General features: G+C 43.3%; 1 protein-coding gene across 1 annotated transcript in view; it reads left to right on the top strand.

Moving 5' to 3' along the window:
• GNPAT (glyceronephosphate O-acyltransferase) overlaps positions 1–13007 on the top strand; it is a 229774-nt gene that overhangs the window by 24016 nt on the left and 192751 nt on the right. Inside the window, exon 5 of the mRNA XM_077283278.1 lies at positions 6875–7002. Within this exon, the coding sequence (XP_077139393.1) occupies positions 6875–7002 (128 nt within the window). The remainder of the gene's footprint in view (positions 1–6874; positions 7003–13007) is intronic.

The following is a 13007-nucleotide window of genomic DNA, read 5'->3' as shown; positions in this document are numbered from 1 at the left end:
TTCGGCAGCGATAATACGGGCCAACATAGCAGCAACCTCTGTAGCCCGGTCCATGCATTTATGGACGGACGATTTAGAGGAACATCTCGGTGCAAAAACTTCCAGAGATGTCATTCTTAAATCCCTACCTTTATTGAAACTCGCGACAGGATTCATGGTGGACCCATCGGCAGAGTCGGTGCGATTCGCCACCAGGAGCGAGTCTTTGTCTAAGAAGAAGAGCAATCTGGCTAAAGACTTGGTCAGGGGATACCCAGTTGAAAAATAAGCTCTGTGGGATCCCATTTTCAAGGGGTAAAGTGTTTGGGCTGATTCTAGATGAAATATTAGGTATTAGAAAAAGCCTCAGACAAGAAAAAAGGGTTCCCTGAGGAGAAAACGAAAAAATACCAGCCTTTTCATAGATGCCGTCCCAGTCAAAAGACAGACTACAGAGGGAAAGGGAAGTCAGGGAGGTGGTCTTATCCCAAAGGGGGGGAAGAGTAGAGCCTCCATCTTCCCAGGTCCCTGCTCAGGAAAATTTAATAAATGACACCATCAGAGTGGGAGGTCGGTTACAGAAATTTCTAGGGGCTTGGCAGAAAATATCCCAGAATCCTTGAATTCTTCAGGCAATTGGTCAGGGATACAAGCTAGAATTCACCAGCTTACCTCCAGAAAGGTTCATAGTAACCAGATCCTATCCTCACTTAGACTCCCCTATGTGGTCAGACATCCAGGAGCTATTAAAAATAGACACAGTCATTCCAGTGCCCACTCCAGAGGCAAGGGTCATTATTTGAATCTCTTCTCAATAAAGAAGCCATCAGTAGACTCACGAACGATCATAAATCTCAAACCCCTGAACAAGTGGATAAAATACAAAAGATTCAGGATGGAGTCCATAAGGTCCACGATACCCCTAATAGACAAGGACATGGTGATGTGCACCTTAGACTTAAAGAGTGCATACTACCACGTCCCAATCCACACTTCCTACCAGAAGTATTTAAGATTCGCTCTGATAAACAAGGGAGTAGTCCATCATTTCCAATTCCGGTGCCTTCCCTTCGGCCTCCAGAATATTTGCCAAACTGATGATAGAAGTGGTCGCCTACTTAAGAAGCCACGGTATATCCATAGTACCATATATGGATGACTTCTTGTTAATGGCGAGATCCGTGAAACAACTCAGGATCGACTGCCACTTTACAATCTCCATACTGCAGGAGCTAGGGTAGATTGTACATTTTGAAAAATCAAATTTGGTCCCACAATCCAGATTAAAATTTTTGGGAGTCATGTTAGATTCCCACATCAAAACATCTTTTTTGTCTGAAGAGAGACAGATGACATTAATCGAAAACATCCACCTTTTCAGAAGGAATACGTCCTCTATAAGAGAAGCAATGCGGATTCTAGGCTTAATGACAGCTTGTATCCCCTGCGTGAAGTGGAGTAAATTTCACTCAAGGGGGTTAAAGAAGGAGGTTTTGAGGACCTGGGACAGAAGACAGAGTTATTTGGACAATAAGATAACTCTTTCTCTTTCAGGGAAGAAAGCACTTACTTGGTGGAACATTCCAAAGAACCTGAAGGTAGGGTTACAATGGGTTCTTTATCCCTGTGTCACCCTTACTACGTACGCCAGCCAGTTCGGATGGGGCGGACATATAGAAGGGAGGTACTACCAGGGGAAGTGGAATCCAGAGATGAGAACCAAATCATCGAATTTCAGAGAACTATATGCAGTTTGGAATGTTTTTTACCAGGCCCGGTTAGAGATCAGAGGCAAGCACATGAAGATTCTATTCGACAATGTGACAGCGGTGGCGTTTCTAAGACACCAGGGAGGCCCAAAGCACCCTTCATTACAGCATCTGGCAAACCAGATTTTCAGGTGGGCAGAAAACTGTCGAATCCATCTTGGCAGTACACATGGAGAGCGCCAAGAACCAAGTGGCAGATTTCTTGAGCAGAACACCGATAGATCCCACAGAGTGGGAATTGAATTCAGAAGTGTTCGACATGCTGTGCCAACGTTGGGGAACACCACAGGTGGATCTCTTTGCCACCAGGACAAATGCAAAATCCAGAACATTTTTCTCACTAAATCCCCTAGATGGGGCAGCAGGAGTCGACACTATCACATCCTTGGGGAGAAGGGCTCCTGTACGCCTTCCCACCTCTCCCATTGATTCCGAGAACACTCGGGAAGATACGGGACGACGGAGCAACAGTGATCTTGTTAGTTCCTTTATGGCCAGGGAGAAGCTGGTTCTCTCTACTAACCAGAATGACGGTGGAGAAGCCTATTCTTTTACCAAAGAGGCAGGACCTTCTGTACCAAGGTCCGTTGTTCCACAACAATTCAGCCTCACTCCAACTATCTGCTTGGATCTTGAACGCCAGACCCTGAGATCCATGAATATATATGTTGAGGGGGCACCACGGCCTATAAAGTGGGATCACCCTGACCTATAGCATATGCATAATCAAAGGACACAAGAGAAAAAGTAAAGGTCATACAAATGGGGATCACCACAACAAGGATTCAGCTAGGATATATACAGTTTTTATTAGTACACTACAGTACACATGAAAACAGGTAATAAAGTGAACACACACTTAAAAACAATTAAAAAAGGCAACATACTTGTCCCTTGTAACTTCAGCCCGAAATAGGGCTAACACCTGCGCCCAAGACCATAGATCAATACCTAATAAGGCAATACCTATGTGGACATCACCACAAAAATACACATGGTTCAATGAAACAAGCTTGTTATAGATATGACAGAAGACTGAGTGAAGGGCAACTTTACCAAAGTATCACATAATACAATGAATACAATAACCAATGCAGCCGTAGAAGACTGCCCCTAAATAAAACAAGTCCCTATCCGGCATAGCACAAGAGCAATAATGTTAACTTGCATCACCACAAAGGGTTAAATGCAAGTGAAATACCACGGAGCCCTGAACCCAGCCCTACAAATACAATACCATGGGCTGGAAGTGTGTAACTAGTAAAAAAATGGCGCAGGTGAAGCAGAGACCCGACGCGTGTCGCCCCACTCTGGAGGCTTCTTCAGGGGTCGAAGCCTTCAGAGTGGGGCGACACGCGTCGGGTTACACAGTTACACACTTCCAGCCCATGGTATTGTATTTGTAGGGCTGGGTTCAGGGCTCCGTGGTATTTCACTTGCATTTAACCCTTTGTGGTGATGCAAGTTAACATTATTGCTCTTGTGCTATGCCGGATAGGGACTTGTTTTATTTAGGGGCAGTCTTCTACGGCTGCATTGGTTATTGTATTCATTGTATTATGTGATACTTTGGTAAAGTTGCCCTTCACTCAGTCTTCTGTCATATACATAACAAGCTTGTTTCATTGAACCATGTGTATTTTTGTGGTGATGTCCACATAGGTATTGCCTTATTAGGTATTGATCTATGGTCTTGGGCGCAGGTGTTAGCCCTATTTCGGGCTGAAGTTACAAGGGACAAGTATGTTGCCTTTTTTAATTGTTTTTAAGTGTGTGTTCATTTTATTACCTGTTTTCATGTGTACTGTAGTGTACTAATAAAAACTATATATATCCTAGCTGAATCCTTGTTGTGGTGATCCCCATTTGTATGACCTTTACTTTTTCTCTTGTGTCCTTTGGTTAGACCCTGAGATCCAGAGGCCTGTCAGAAGATGTCATCACCACGCTCCAAGCAAGCAGAAAGCCAGTGACCTTGGAGATCTACAATAAGATCTGGAGGCGATTTTGTACCTTTTCAGGAGTTGTTCCAGTAGACACTACAAGTCTGGACATCCCCAAGATCCTCGACTTCCTCCAATTATGTTTTAAAAAAAGGCCTCCAGCCTAGTACTTTAAAAGTGCAGATTGCGGCCCTTAGTGTCTTCTTTGACCTTTCTTTAGCCTCACATCCCTGGAGAGCGAGGTTCTCTAGAGCCACACAAAGAATGAGACCCCTTGGGAGGAATTCATCTCCACCTTGGGACCTTAACTTGGTCCTTAATGCCCTGTGTAATTCCCCATATCTCTTATCAGAGGACATGGACATAGCCAAGCTCTCTTTTAAAACAACTTTTCTTGTGGCCACCACTTCGGCTAAAAGATTGGGGGAGATGCAGGCCCTGTCCATACAGGATCCATACCTACAGATTTTTGACGATAGAATAGTCTTAAGACTTGACCGAGCTTTTCTCCCCAAAGTGATTTCATATACAAATATGAACCAAGAAGTAATCCTTCCCTCGTTCTGCCAACACCCTAGAAGCCCAAAGGAGGGGGTGTATCATAATTTAGACGTTAGGGAGACTGTTCTAAAATATCTAAAGGCTACCGAGAATTGGAGACGAGACAAAAATCTGTTTATACAGTATTAGGGGGGGCCAAATAGGGGCTGTAAATCTGCAAAGGCAACCATCGCAAGGTGGATAAAAGCTACAATAGACTTAGCGTATAGAGCTCAAGGGAAGGATCTCCCAAACAATCTTAGAGCCCACTCAATCCAAGCTATGGCTACGTCATTGTCAGAAAGGGGGGGGCCTCAACAGAACAGATCTGTTGGGCCGCAACTTGGACCAGTCTTAGTACTTTTGCTAGACATTATAAGCTAGACGTTGTTTCAGAACAATTAGCCTTTGGTTGGCAGAAAGGTATTACATGCAATAGTCCCACCCTAAGATTACCATCCTTTGGTACTTCTCCAATGGTGCTGTCAGGTGGTGAACTGGAAAACGATAATTAGACCTACTGGTAATTGTATTTCCAATAATCCATCCTGACAGCACTACTAGTTCCCTCCCCACTGCAGAATTTGTTGTTGTATACTGGTGTGATGTAACATTGGTGTAAGAATTGTTAATAAACTCTCTCTTTTTGCATCCATCCAGATGTGGTACTTTGGAAAATCACTGGTGGGTGGTAAAGGGAGGGTCCTTTTAACCTCTTGTTGTTCCTGTCCCACTGAGGGTAAGAAGGACGTCCTCCAATGATGCTGTCAGGATGGATTCCTGGAAATACAATTACCAGTAGGTCTAGTTACCGTTTTTTGTGATTCGCTATGTCTTTCCTCATGTGCAGGCATTGCAGGACCTTCAGGTATCAATGATTACGACCACTAGCAACTAGCTAACTGTCACTGCAATGCCTGCACATGAGGAAAGAGACATAGCAAATCCGTAGAATTACACTGTTACGCCCACAGGGTAGAGTGGTCTCACTAGGCCACTGATGGTGCAGTGGCAGCTGTATACCCGATACTCAAAAGACAGGAGAGTGGATCTCATAAACCAAAAGATATTTATTAACAAGGTTAAACAAAAAGGGAAGAGGTGTCAGAGGGAAAGAACCTCTGGATCATGACACTGTACCACGTAGTGGAGCATCGGGCAAGGTGTACCCCTATACAGGGATTCCCCCATCACAACACCAGGTGGCCTGAATGCCGCAAATCCAGGACCATAGGACGACCCGTATTGACAGACTAGAAACACTGTGGAATACTTGTATCTGCTGGTGGAGAGAATCCCGGAAGCTCCATGAAATCCAGAAAGGTTGATCCCACCAGTAGCAGGATCTGGAGGGTTCCGTGAGGAGAGGCAAGTCAACTTGTAGTGGGAACCGGAGAGACCAGAGGGATCCACGAAAGGAAACGCCAGAAGAGGACTCTGTGAAAATAGAAATGTAAGTATAGTGCAGAGCACAGCAGAGCGTGGCCTGAAGCTGAGGCAACAATCCCAAAGAATGAACACGTTGCCCAGGCACCTCCCCTAAGGGAGGATGCTTTTTATGCACAGAGCATCATAGCACAAACAGCCCTAATGGGGAACAGGTGCCCTACTGTTTCAAGTATGTGCAGGAAGCGGGGCGCGGCTCCTAAGAGCATTTCCAGAAGACCTGCCAAGAGGATGCAGGTTCTTAGCAGAGAAAGGAGCCGTTGATCGTCTGAAGCCACAGACCGGGTGAGTAAGACTGTGTGATAGTCGCCGGTCTCCCTGCGCAGTGGAGACCGGACCTGCAGCTGAGGGCATGACATACACTACATTTGTAATTGGAGGTATTTACTAATATTATTATTACTATTATAATTATTACTACATCAACTACATATTGGGATCTTGGAGATGGGAATATCCCTTTAAAGGGAACCTGTCACCCCCAAACCCAAAATTGTATATGAGGTAAGCCCACGGTCATCAGGGGCTTATCTACAGCATTCTGGAATGCTGTAGATAAGCCCCCGATGTATCCTGAAAGATAAGAAAAAGAGGTTATATTATACTCACCCAGGGGCGGTCCCGCTGCGGTCCGGGGCCTCCTATCTTCATTCGATGACGTTCTCTTCTTGTAGTCACGCTGCGGCTCCTGATGAGGGCAGAGCAAAGTACTGCAGTGCGCAGGCGCCGGAGCTCTCTGACCTTTCCCGGCGCCTGCACACTGCAGTACTTTGCTCTGCTCTCAACAGGGCAGACAAAGTACGCCTGCGCATGAGCTGCGGCGTGAAGACAAGAAGAGGACGTCATCGTAAGAAGATGGGAGGCGCTGGACCCGGATCGCGACGCCCATCGGACCCGGACCGCAGCAGAACTGCCCCTGGGTGAGTATAATCTAACCTCTTTTTCTTATCTTTCAGGTTACATCGGGGACTTATCTACAGCATTACAGAATGCTGTAGATAAGCCCCTGATGCCGGTGGGCTTACCTCATATACGATTTTGGTGGTGACAGACAGAGTCCCTTTAACATGCTATATTATCAGGGAGAATCTCTGCAGCGTCCGATCAGATTGGAATATACTGTATATACTGTTTACTGAGTAATTGAAGAAAAGACAAATGGGTGTTAAAAAGTAAAACTTTTATGATGTGTCTTAGACTTCATGGGAATGAAAATTGTGGGAGAGTTGCTGCGCATGTCTGGTGCCTTCTTCATGAGACGTACATTTCGTGGAAACAAGCTTTACTGGGCAGTTTTTGCTGAGTATGTGAAGACAATGTTGCGGGTTAGTAAAATAATTATTTTTCTATTGACTACCCATAAAATAATGTACAGTATATGATATTCTTTTATATCACCTTCTGGTAGACATCAGTTTATGCCATGGAGCCCTGCATAGTCTTTTCCTGGAGAGAAAGACTCTGAACTTGAGACATCTGTATCTCATATTATCTTGTGGTAGTAAGTAGAGATGAGTGGATCGATTCGCTGGACGACGGACCAGCGTCCAGGTCAGTGTTACCTGGCAGCTATGTGAGAGGCCCACGAATCTCACAGGTGTCAGATTTGATTTGTCAGGGCTGTCACAGCGCACAGAGGATGTTACAACAGTACTGGCTAATCAAAGTCTGCGCTGGGGATGCTGGAAGGAAAGAGACTCTCGGGTCTCCTGTCTTATCAACCAGGTACCACTAACATGGATGCAGAACAGACCTCCCATGAAACTGATCCACTCATCTCTAGTAGTAAGCATAAATTGCCAAAACTAGACATGTTGTATTATGGCTGTCACACACAGCTGCATCACTCACTGGTTTGCTTTAATATGTTCCCAACATCTGATCTACTATTACGTTATACAGGTCCTTCTCAAAAAATTAGCATATAGTGTTAAACTTCATTATTTACCATAATGTAATGATTACAATTAAACTTTCATATATTATAGATTCATTATCCACCAACTGAAATTTGTCAGGTCTTTTATTGTTTTAATACTGATGATTTTGGCATACAACTCCTGATAACCCAAAAAACCTGTCTCAATAAATTAGCATATTTCACCCGTCCAATCAAATAAAAGTGTTTTTTAATAACAAACAAAAAACCCATCAAATAATAATGTTCAGTTATGCACTCAATACTTGGTCGGGAATCCTTTGGCAGAAATGACTGCTTCAATGCGGCGTGGCATGGAGGCAATCAGCCTGTGACACTGCTGAGATGTTATGGAGGCCCAGGATGCTTCAATAGCGGCCTTAAGCTCATCCAGAGTGTTGGGTCTTGCGTCTCTCAACTTTCTCTTCACAATATCCCACAGATTCTCTATGGGGTTCAGGTCAGGAGAGTTGGCAGGCCAATTGAGCACAGTAATACCATGGTCAGTAAACCATTTACCAGTGGTTTTGGCACTGTGAGCAGGTGCCAGGAAGCATGAAGTGCTCCAAAATCTCCTGATAGCTAGCTGCATTGACCCTGCCCTTGATGAAACACAGTGGACCAACACCAGCAGCTGACATGGCACCCCACACCATCACTGACTGGGTACTTGACAGTGGACTTCAGGCATTTTGGCATTTCCTTCTCCCCAGTCTTCCTCCAGACTCTGGCACCTTGATTTCCGAATGACATGCAAAATTTGCTTTCATCAGAAAAAAGTACTTGGGACCACTTAGCAACTGTCCAGTGCTGCTTCTCTGTAGCCCAGGTCAGGCGCTTCTGCCGCTGTTTATGGTTCAAAAGTGGCTTTACCTGGGGAATGCGGCACCTGTAGCCCATTTCCTGCACACGCCTGTGCACGGTGGCTCTGGATGTTTCCACACCAGACTCAGTCCACTGCTTCCTCAGGTTCCCCAAGGTCTGGAATCGGTCCTTCTCCACAATCTTCCTCAGGGTCCGGTCACCTCTTCTCGTTGTACAGCGTTTTCTGCCACATTGTTTCCTTCCAACAGACTTACCATTGAGGTGCCTTGATACAGCACTCTGGGAACAGCCTATTTGTTGAGAAATTTCTTTCTGGGTCTTACCCTCTTGCTTGAGGGTGTCAATGATGGCCTTCTTGACATCTGTCAGGTCGCTAGTCTTACCCATGATGGGGGTTTTGAGTAATGAACCAGGCAGGGAGTTTTTAAAATCCTCAGGTATCTTTTGCATGTGTTTAGAGTTAATTAGTTGATTCAGAAGATTAGGGTAATAGGTCGTTTAGAGAACCTTTTCTTGATATGCTAATTTATTGAGACAGGTTTTTTGGGTTATCAGGAGTTGTATGCCAAAATCATCAGTATTAAAACAATAAAAGACCTGACAAATTTCAGTTGGTGGATAATGAATCTATAATATATGAAAGTTTAATTGTAATCATTACATTATGGTAAATAATGAAATTTAACACTATATGCTAATTTTTTGAGAAGGACCTGTATGTCTGGTACCTGCCTGTGGTGATGGCTTGCGAGTTGATCTCCACTTGCTGCTGTTAACACCTTGCCTTCCGCTGGAAATCTCCACGGTGGCTCAGTGGATAGCACTGCAGCCTTGCAGCGCTGGAGTCCTGGGTTCAAATCCCACCAAGGAGTTTGTATGTTCTCCCTGTGTTTGCGTGGGTTTCCTGCTGGTACTCCGGTTTCCTCCCACATTCCAAAGACATACTGATAGGGAATTTAGATTGTGAGCCCCATTGGGGACAGTAATGATAATGTGTGCAAACTGTAATGCGCTGCGGAATATGTTAGCTCTATATAAAAATAAAGATTATTTTGATGCAATCGCACAGAGCCCTCTTGTTTGCCATGATGGTACTCTTGTGATGACCAACCTGTGGCTGCCCTTCATAGGAGACTATGATATTTACTATATACAGCAATATTGTGGTATTGCTGTATATACAGTATATGGCATAAGCGATTGCAGGTTCAAGTCCCTAAAGAGGACTGTTTGCCCTCCTATTCTCCCATTAAAATAAAATGATCTTAAGAAGATTAAGCCCTAGGGAATTCGAGGTGCTGTGGTGTTTGCATGAGCTCACACTGGCTTTCTTCCCTAGTCTTGATTTCTAACACGTAGTAGTAGTTTATGGCATATTCACAAGAATAATTGGAGCACCACCTCTGAGACGTCAACCTAGGACTAAAATGAGGGTCAAAATCTCTCTGGTGGGATTGGCACTGCGTACAGCCAAACAAGGAATGGAGAGGTGGCCAGCGCTCTTTCCAAGAATATGAGACTTCCAAACAAGGAATGGAGAGGTAGCCAGCTCTCTTTTCAAAAGTATGAGACTTCCAAACAAGTAATGGAGCGGTGGCCAGCGCTCTTTCCTAGAGTATGAGACTTCCAAACACAACTGAGGAAGTTTGCGGAAATCTCTGGTGGCCCTTAATATCTGTAAGTGATAGTTCCCAATGATAGGACTTTCATTTATTAGATATTTGTCATTGTATGTGGATATGCCATAAATGTCCAAATCAATAAAGCTAAGAAAAATGGCTGCACTCGGAAATACTATAATATGCAAGCAATGAATATAGAAAATTGAAAATGCATTACTGACATAGAAAACATGCTAAAAGTGAAGGTACTTGGCGCAGAAATGGGTCAGTTTATGAGACCCAACAGCCAGCGACAAGGCGTACATCTTTTCAATTTTCTATATTTACTATTTGTATATTATAGGATTTGTGTATTTTCTATAGCAAAAATTAAGTTCCAGTTTTCTATACTCATTGCTTGCATATTGTACCATTTCTTAGTACAGCTATTTTTCTTTATTGACTTGGTCGTAGCTTGCACTTGTTCACACTTGTTGGATATGCCGGTCAGTCTTTTTTTATATAAATGTCAAAACTTCTTTCAAATGGAATTTCTCACTAGTTTTTGTCACCTCATCTGAGATGATAGTAGCTAGGTATAAATCAGATAACTCCACTAGTATAGTTCTAAAATAGAAATTCATGGGGTAATTAAAATATAACTTTTAATATATTATTTTAAATGTCTCAGCGGACAAAAAATTGTCAAACCAATAAACCCCAAACTGTTGTGGAAACTAGCTGCTCCGCAAGAGAACGTGTCAGTCTCCGCCTGTGATCCGAAGGTGCTCATAGTCGCATCGCACTATGCTGTAACATCTGGCCGCTGTGGTTTTGATGCTACATGAATACACAGCAGCAATTCCTGATCGTGGGCACCAGGGCTGTGGAGTCGGAGTTGGAGTCGGTATAAAATGGACCAACTCCGACTCCTAAAATATATAATAAATTGGGCACAGAAGTTCAATGCAGTTTGTAGGGAATGTTTTTTTCATAAGAATTTGAGAAACTTATGAAATGTCCTATAAATGTCAGTCCTATTCCTGATCTAAGGTCTCCACTTTTAGCTGAGATTAATCTGTGCTGCAGTTTATGTTCATGATAAGTAGTGAAGCTCCTCCTCTACAGATAAGGAGAAAAAATAAACACACAGGGAAGGAAAGCCTACATTAATCTCAGAATTTCTGGAGTGAACAGGAAAGCAGGATTACAGAAGGTAAGTACTTCCTAAAGCATATCTAAACTTTCAATTAACTGTGCGTAAATCAATAGTCCAGTATATGTTGTCTCTGTATGCTTGATGTTTTAGTTTGTTTTTCCGCTTAGCTCATGTTTGGAGAAATTAGCTGCTTTGATGACTTATATACACTATACATAGAATATAAGGGAAAAAATGTTTTCTAACATCTCAAATTCGGAAATACAGTAACAGGATCGATGAGGACATATACTGTATATTTGTGTGTGCTCTGGAATGTGATTCAGCACAAACATGCTCCCTCCCTCCTCCCCACTTTGTAGACTGTGAAGAAATATGATGTGAAGCATTTAGTGAGCTGTACCCTGAGACAAGCCTTAGAATTGAAAGTTCAGAGTAAAGTTATTTAACAACACATTTTACAAACTTTATACTTATCATCTGGCCTATTGATTTATGCAAAGATTGTTTTATTTCTATCCCAAATTATACAGTGCATGATTCCCTATTCTTGCAAGAAATACAACAACATTTTTTTTACAGGACAAAATTTACATAATTACAAAATGTCTAAGAAGCATCTTATGAAGTCAGCTGTATTTGAGCATTTCACAGTTACTCAAGATAATAAACATTTTGTTTGTCAGCGTATCAGTGACCCAGATGAAAACAAATGCTGTGATGCCAAAATCAGTGCATACTCAGGCAGTGGTAAAAATGCTCCTTCAAGAGTTTCCAATCTAAAAAGTCATTTACAACGCTGCCACCCAGAAGTTTACAAAGCTGTGACTGAAAAAGATCACAGCAGCACCAAGGAACCAGAGACCAGCACTTTCCACCAGGCGAGGGAGGAGGAAAGAGCGTCTCAAACGTCAATTACAAGATATTTTGTAAGTGACAAAAATACTGTAACAAAGACAGCAGATGTGTTAAAAAGACAGCTCATCGAGCTTGTTGTGAAGGACTGTGTACCATTATCATTATTTGCACGACCAGATAACAGCTCTTAATGGAGAAATGGATCGCAAACTTGGTGTTTCTCTGGATATAGTATTAGAAAATTAGTGATTGAAAAAGCCCTTAACTAAAAGGAAGACTTTAAAAAGACTCTCAAGCGACGCTTCGTATTTCTTAAAATGGATGCCTGCACACGTCGCAGCGTGAGCTATTTTGCTATCAAGATACGAGATGTTTGTGACAACAAAAAATTGTTACTAAGGCCTCTTTCGCACTTCAGTTGTTTGGCGTCAGTCTAAATCCGCCATTTTCCTCAAAAAACGGATCCGTTTTTTTTTTTCGACGGATCCGTTTTTCCCCCCATAGACTTACATTAGTGACGGATTGTGACGGATGGTCGTCCGTTCCATCCGTCATGCGACGGATCCGTCAAAATTTGGCGGACGTCATCTAGACATTGACGGTCATAGCAACGTTTTTCGTCTCCGTTGAAATGGCGGATCGCGACGGATCCGTCGCGTCCGTCATTTCATAGAATGGCCACCTATGGGCGACGGATCCGTCGCGATCGTCATTTCGGCGGATCCGTCGCCCCAATCCGTTTTTTCAATTTTTTTCAATTGCGCATGCTCCAAAAAGTATATACAACCCCCGAGTAACGGATCCGTCAAAAAAACGGATCCGTTACATCCGTTTTTTCAACTATTGTGACGGATCCGTCGATCCGTCATTATGTCGGAAGTGACTGACGCCAAAAAACTGAAGTGTGAAAGAAGCCTAAGACACTGGCAGTAAAAGATACTGCAGCCAGTTTCTCCAGACCTTAGTGCA

This window comes from Ranitomeya variabilis, chromosome 2, assembly GCF_051348905.1.
Source record: "Ranitomeya variabilis isolate aRanVar5 chromosome 2, aRanVar5.hap1, whole genome shotgun sequence".
Classification (NCBI taxonomy): Eukaryota; Metazoa; Chordata; class Amphibia; order Anura; family Dendrobatidae; genus Ranitomeya; species Ranitomeya variabilis.
The sequence above is the reverse complement of the archived record's forward strand: the minus strand, read 5'-3'. Positions and strand labels throughout refer to the sequence as shown.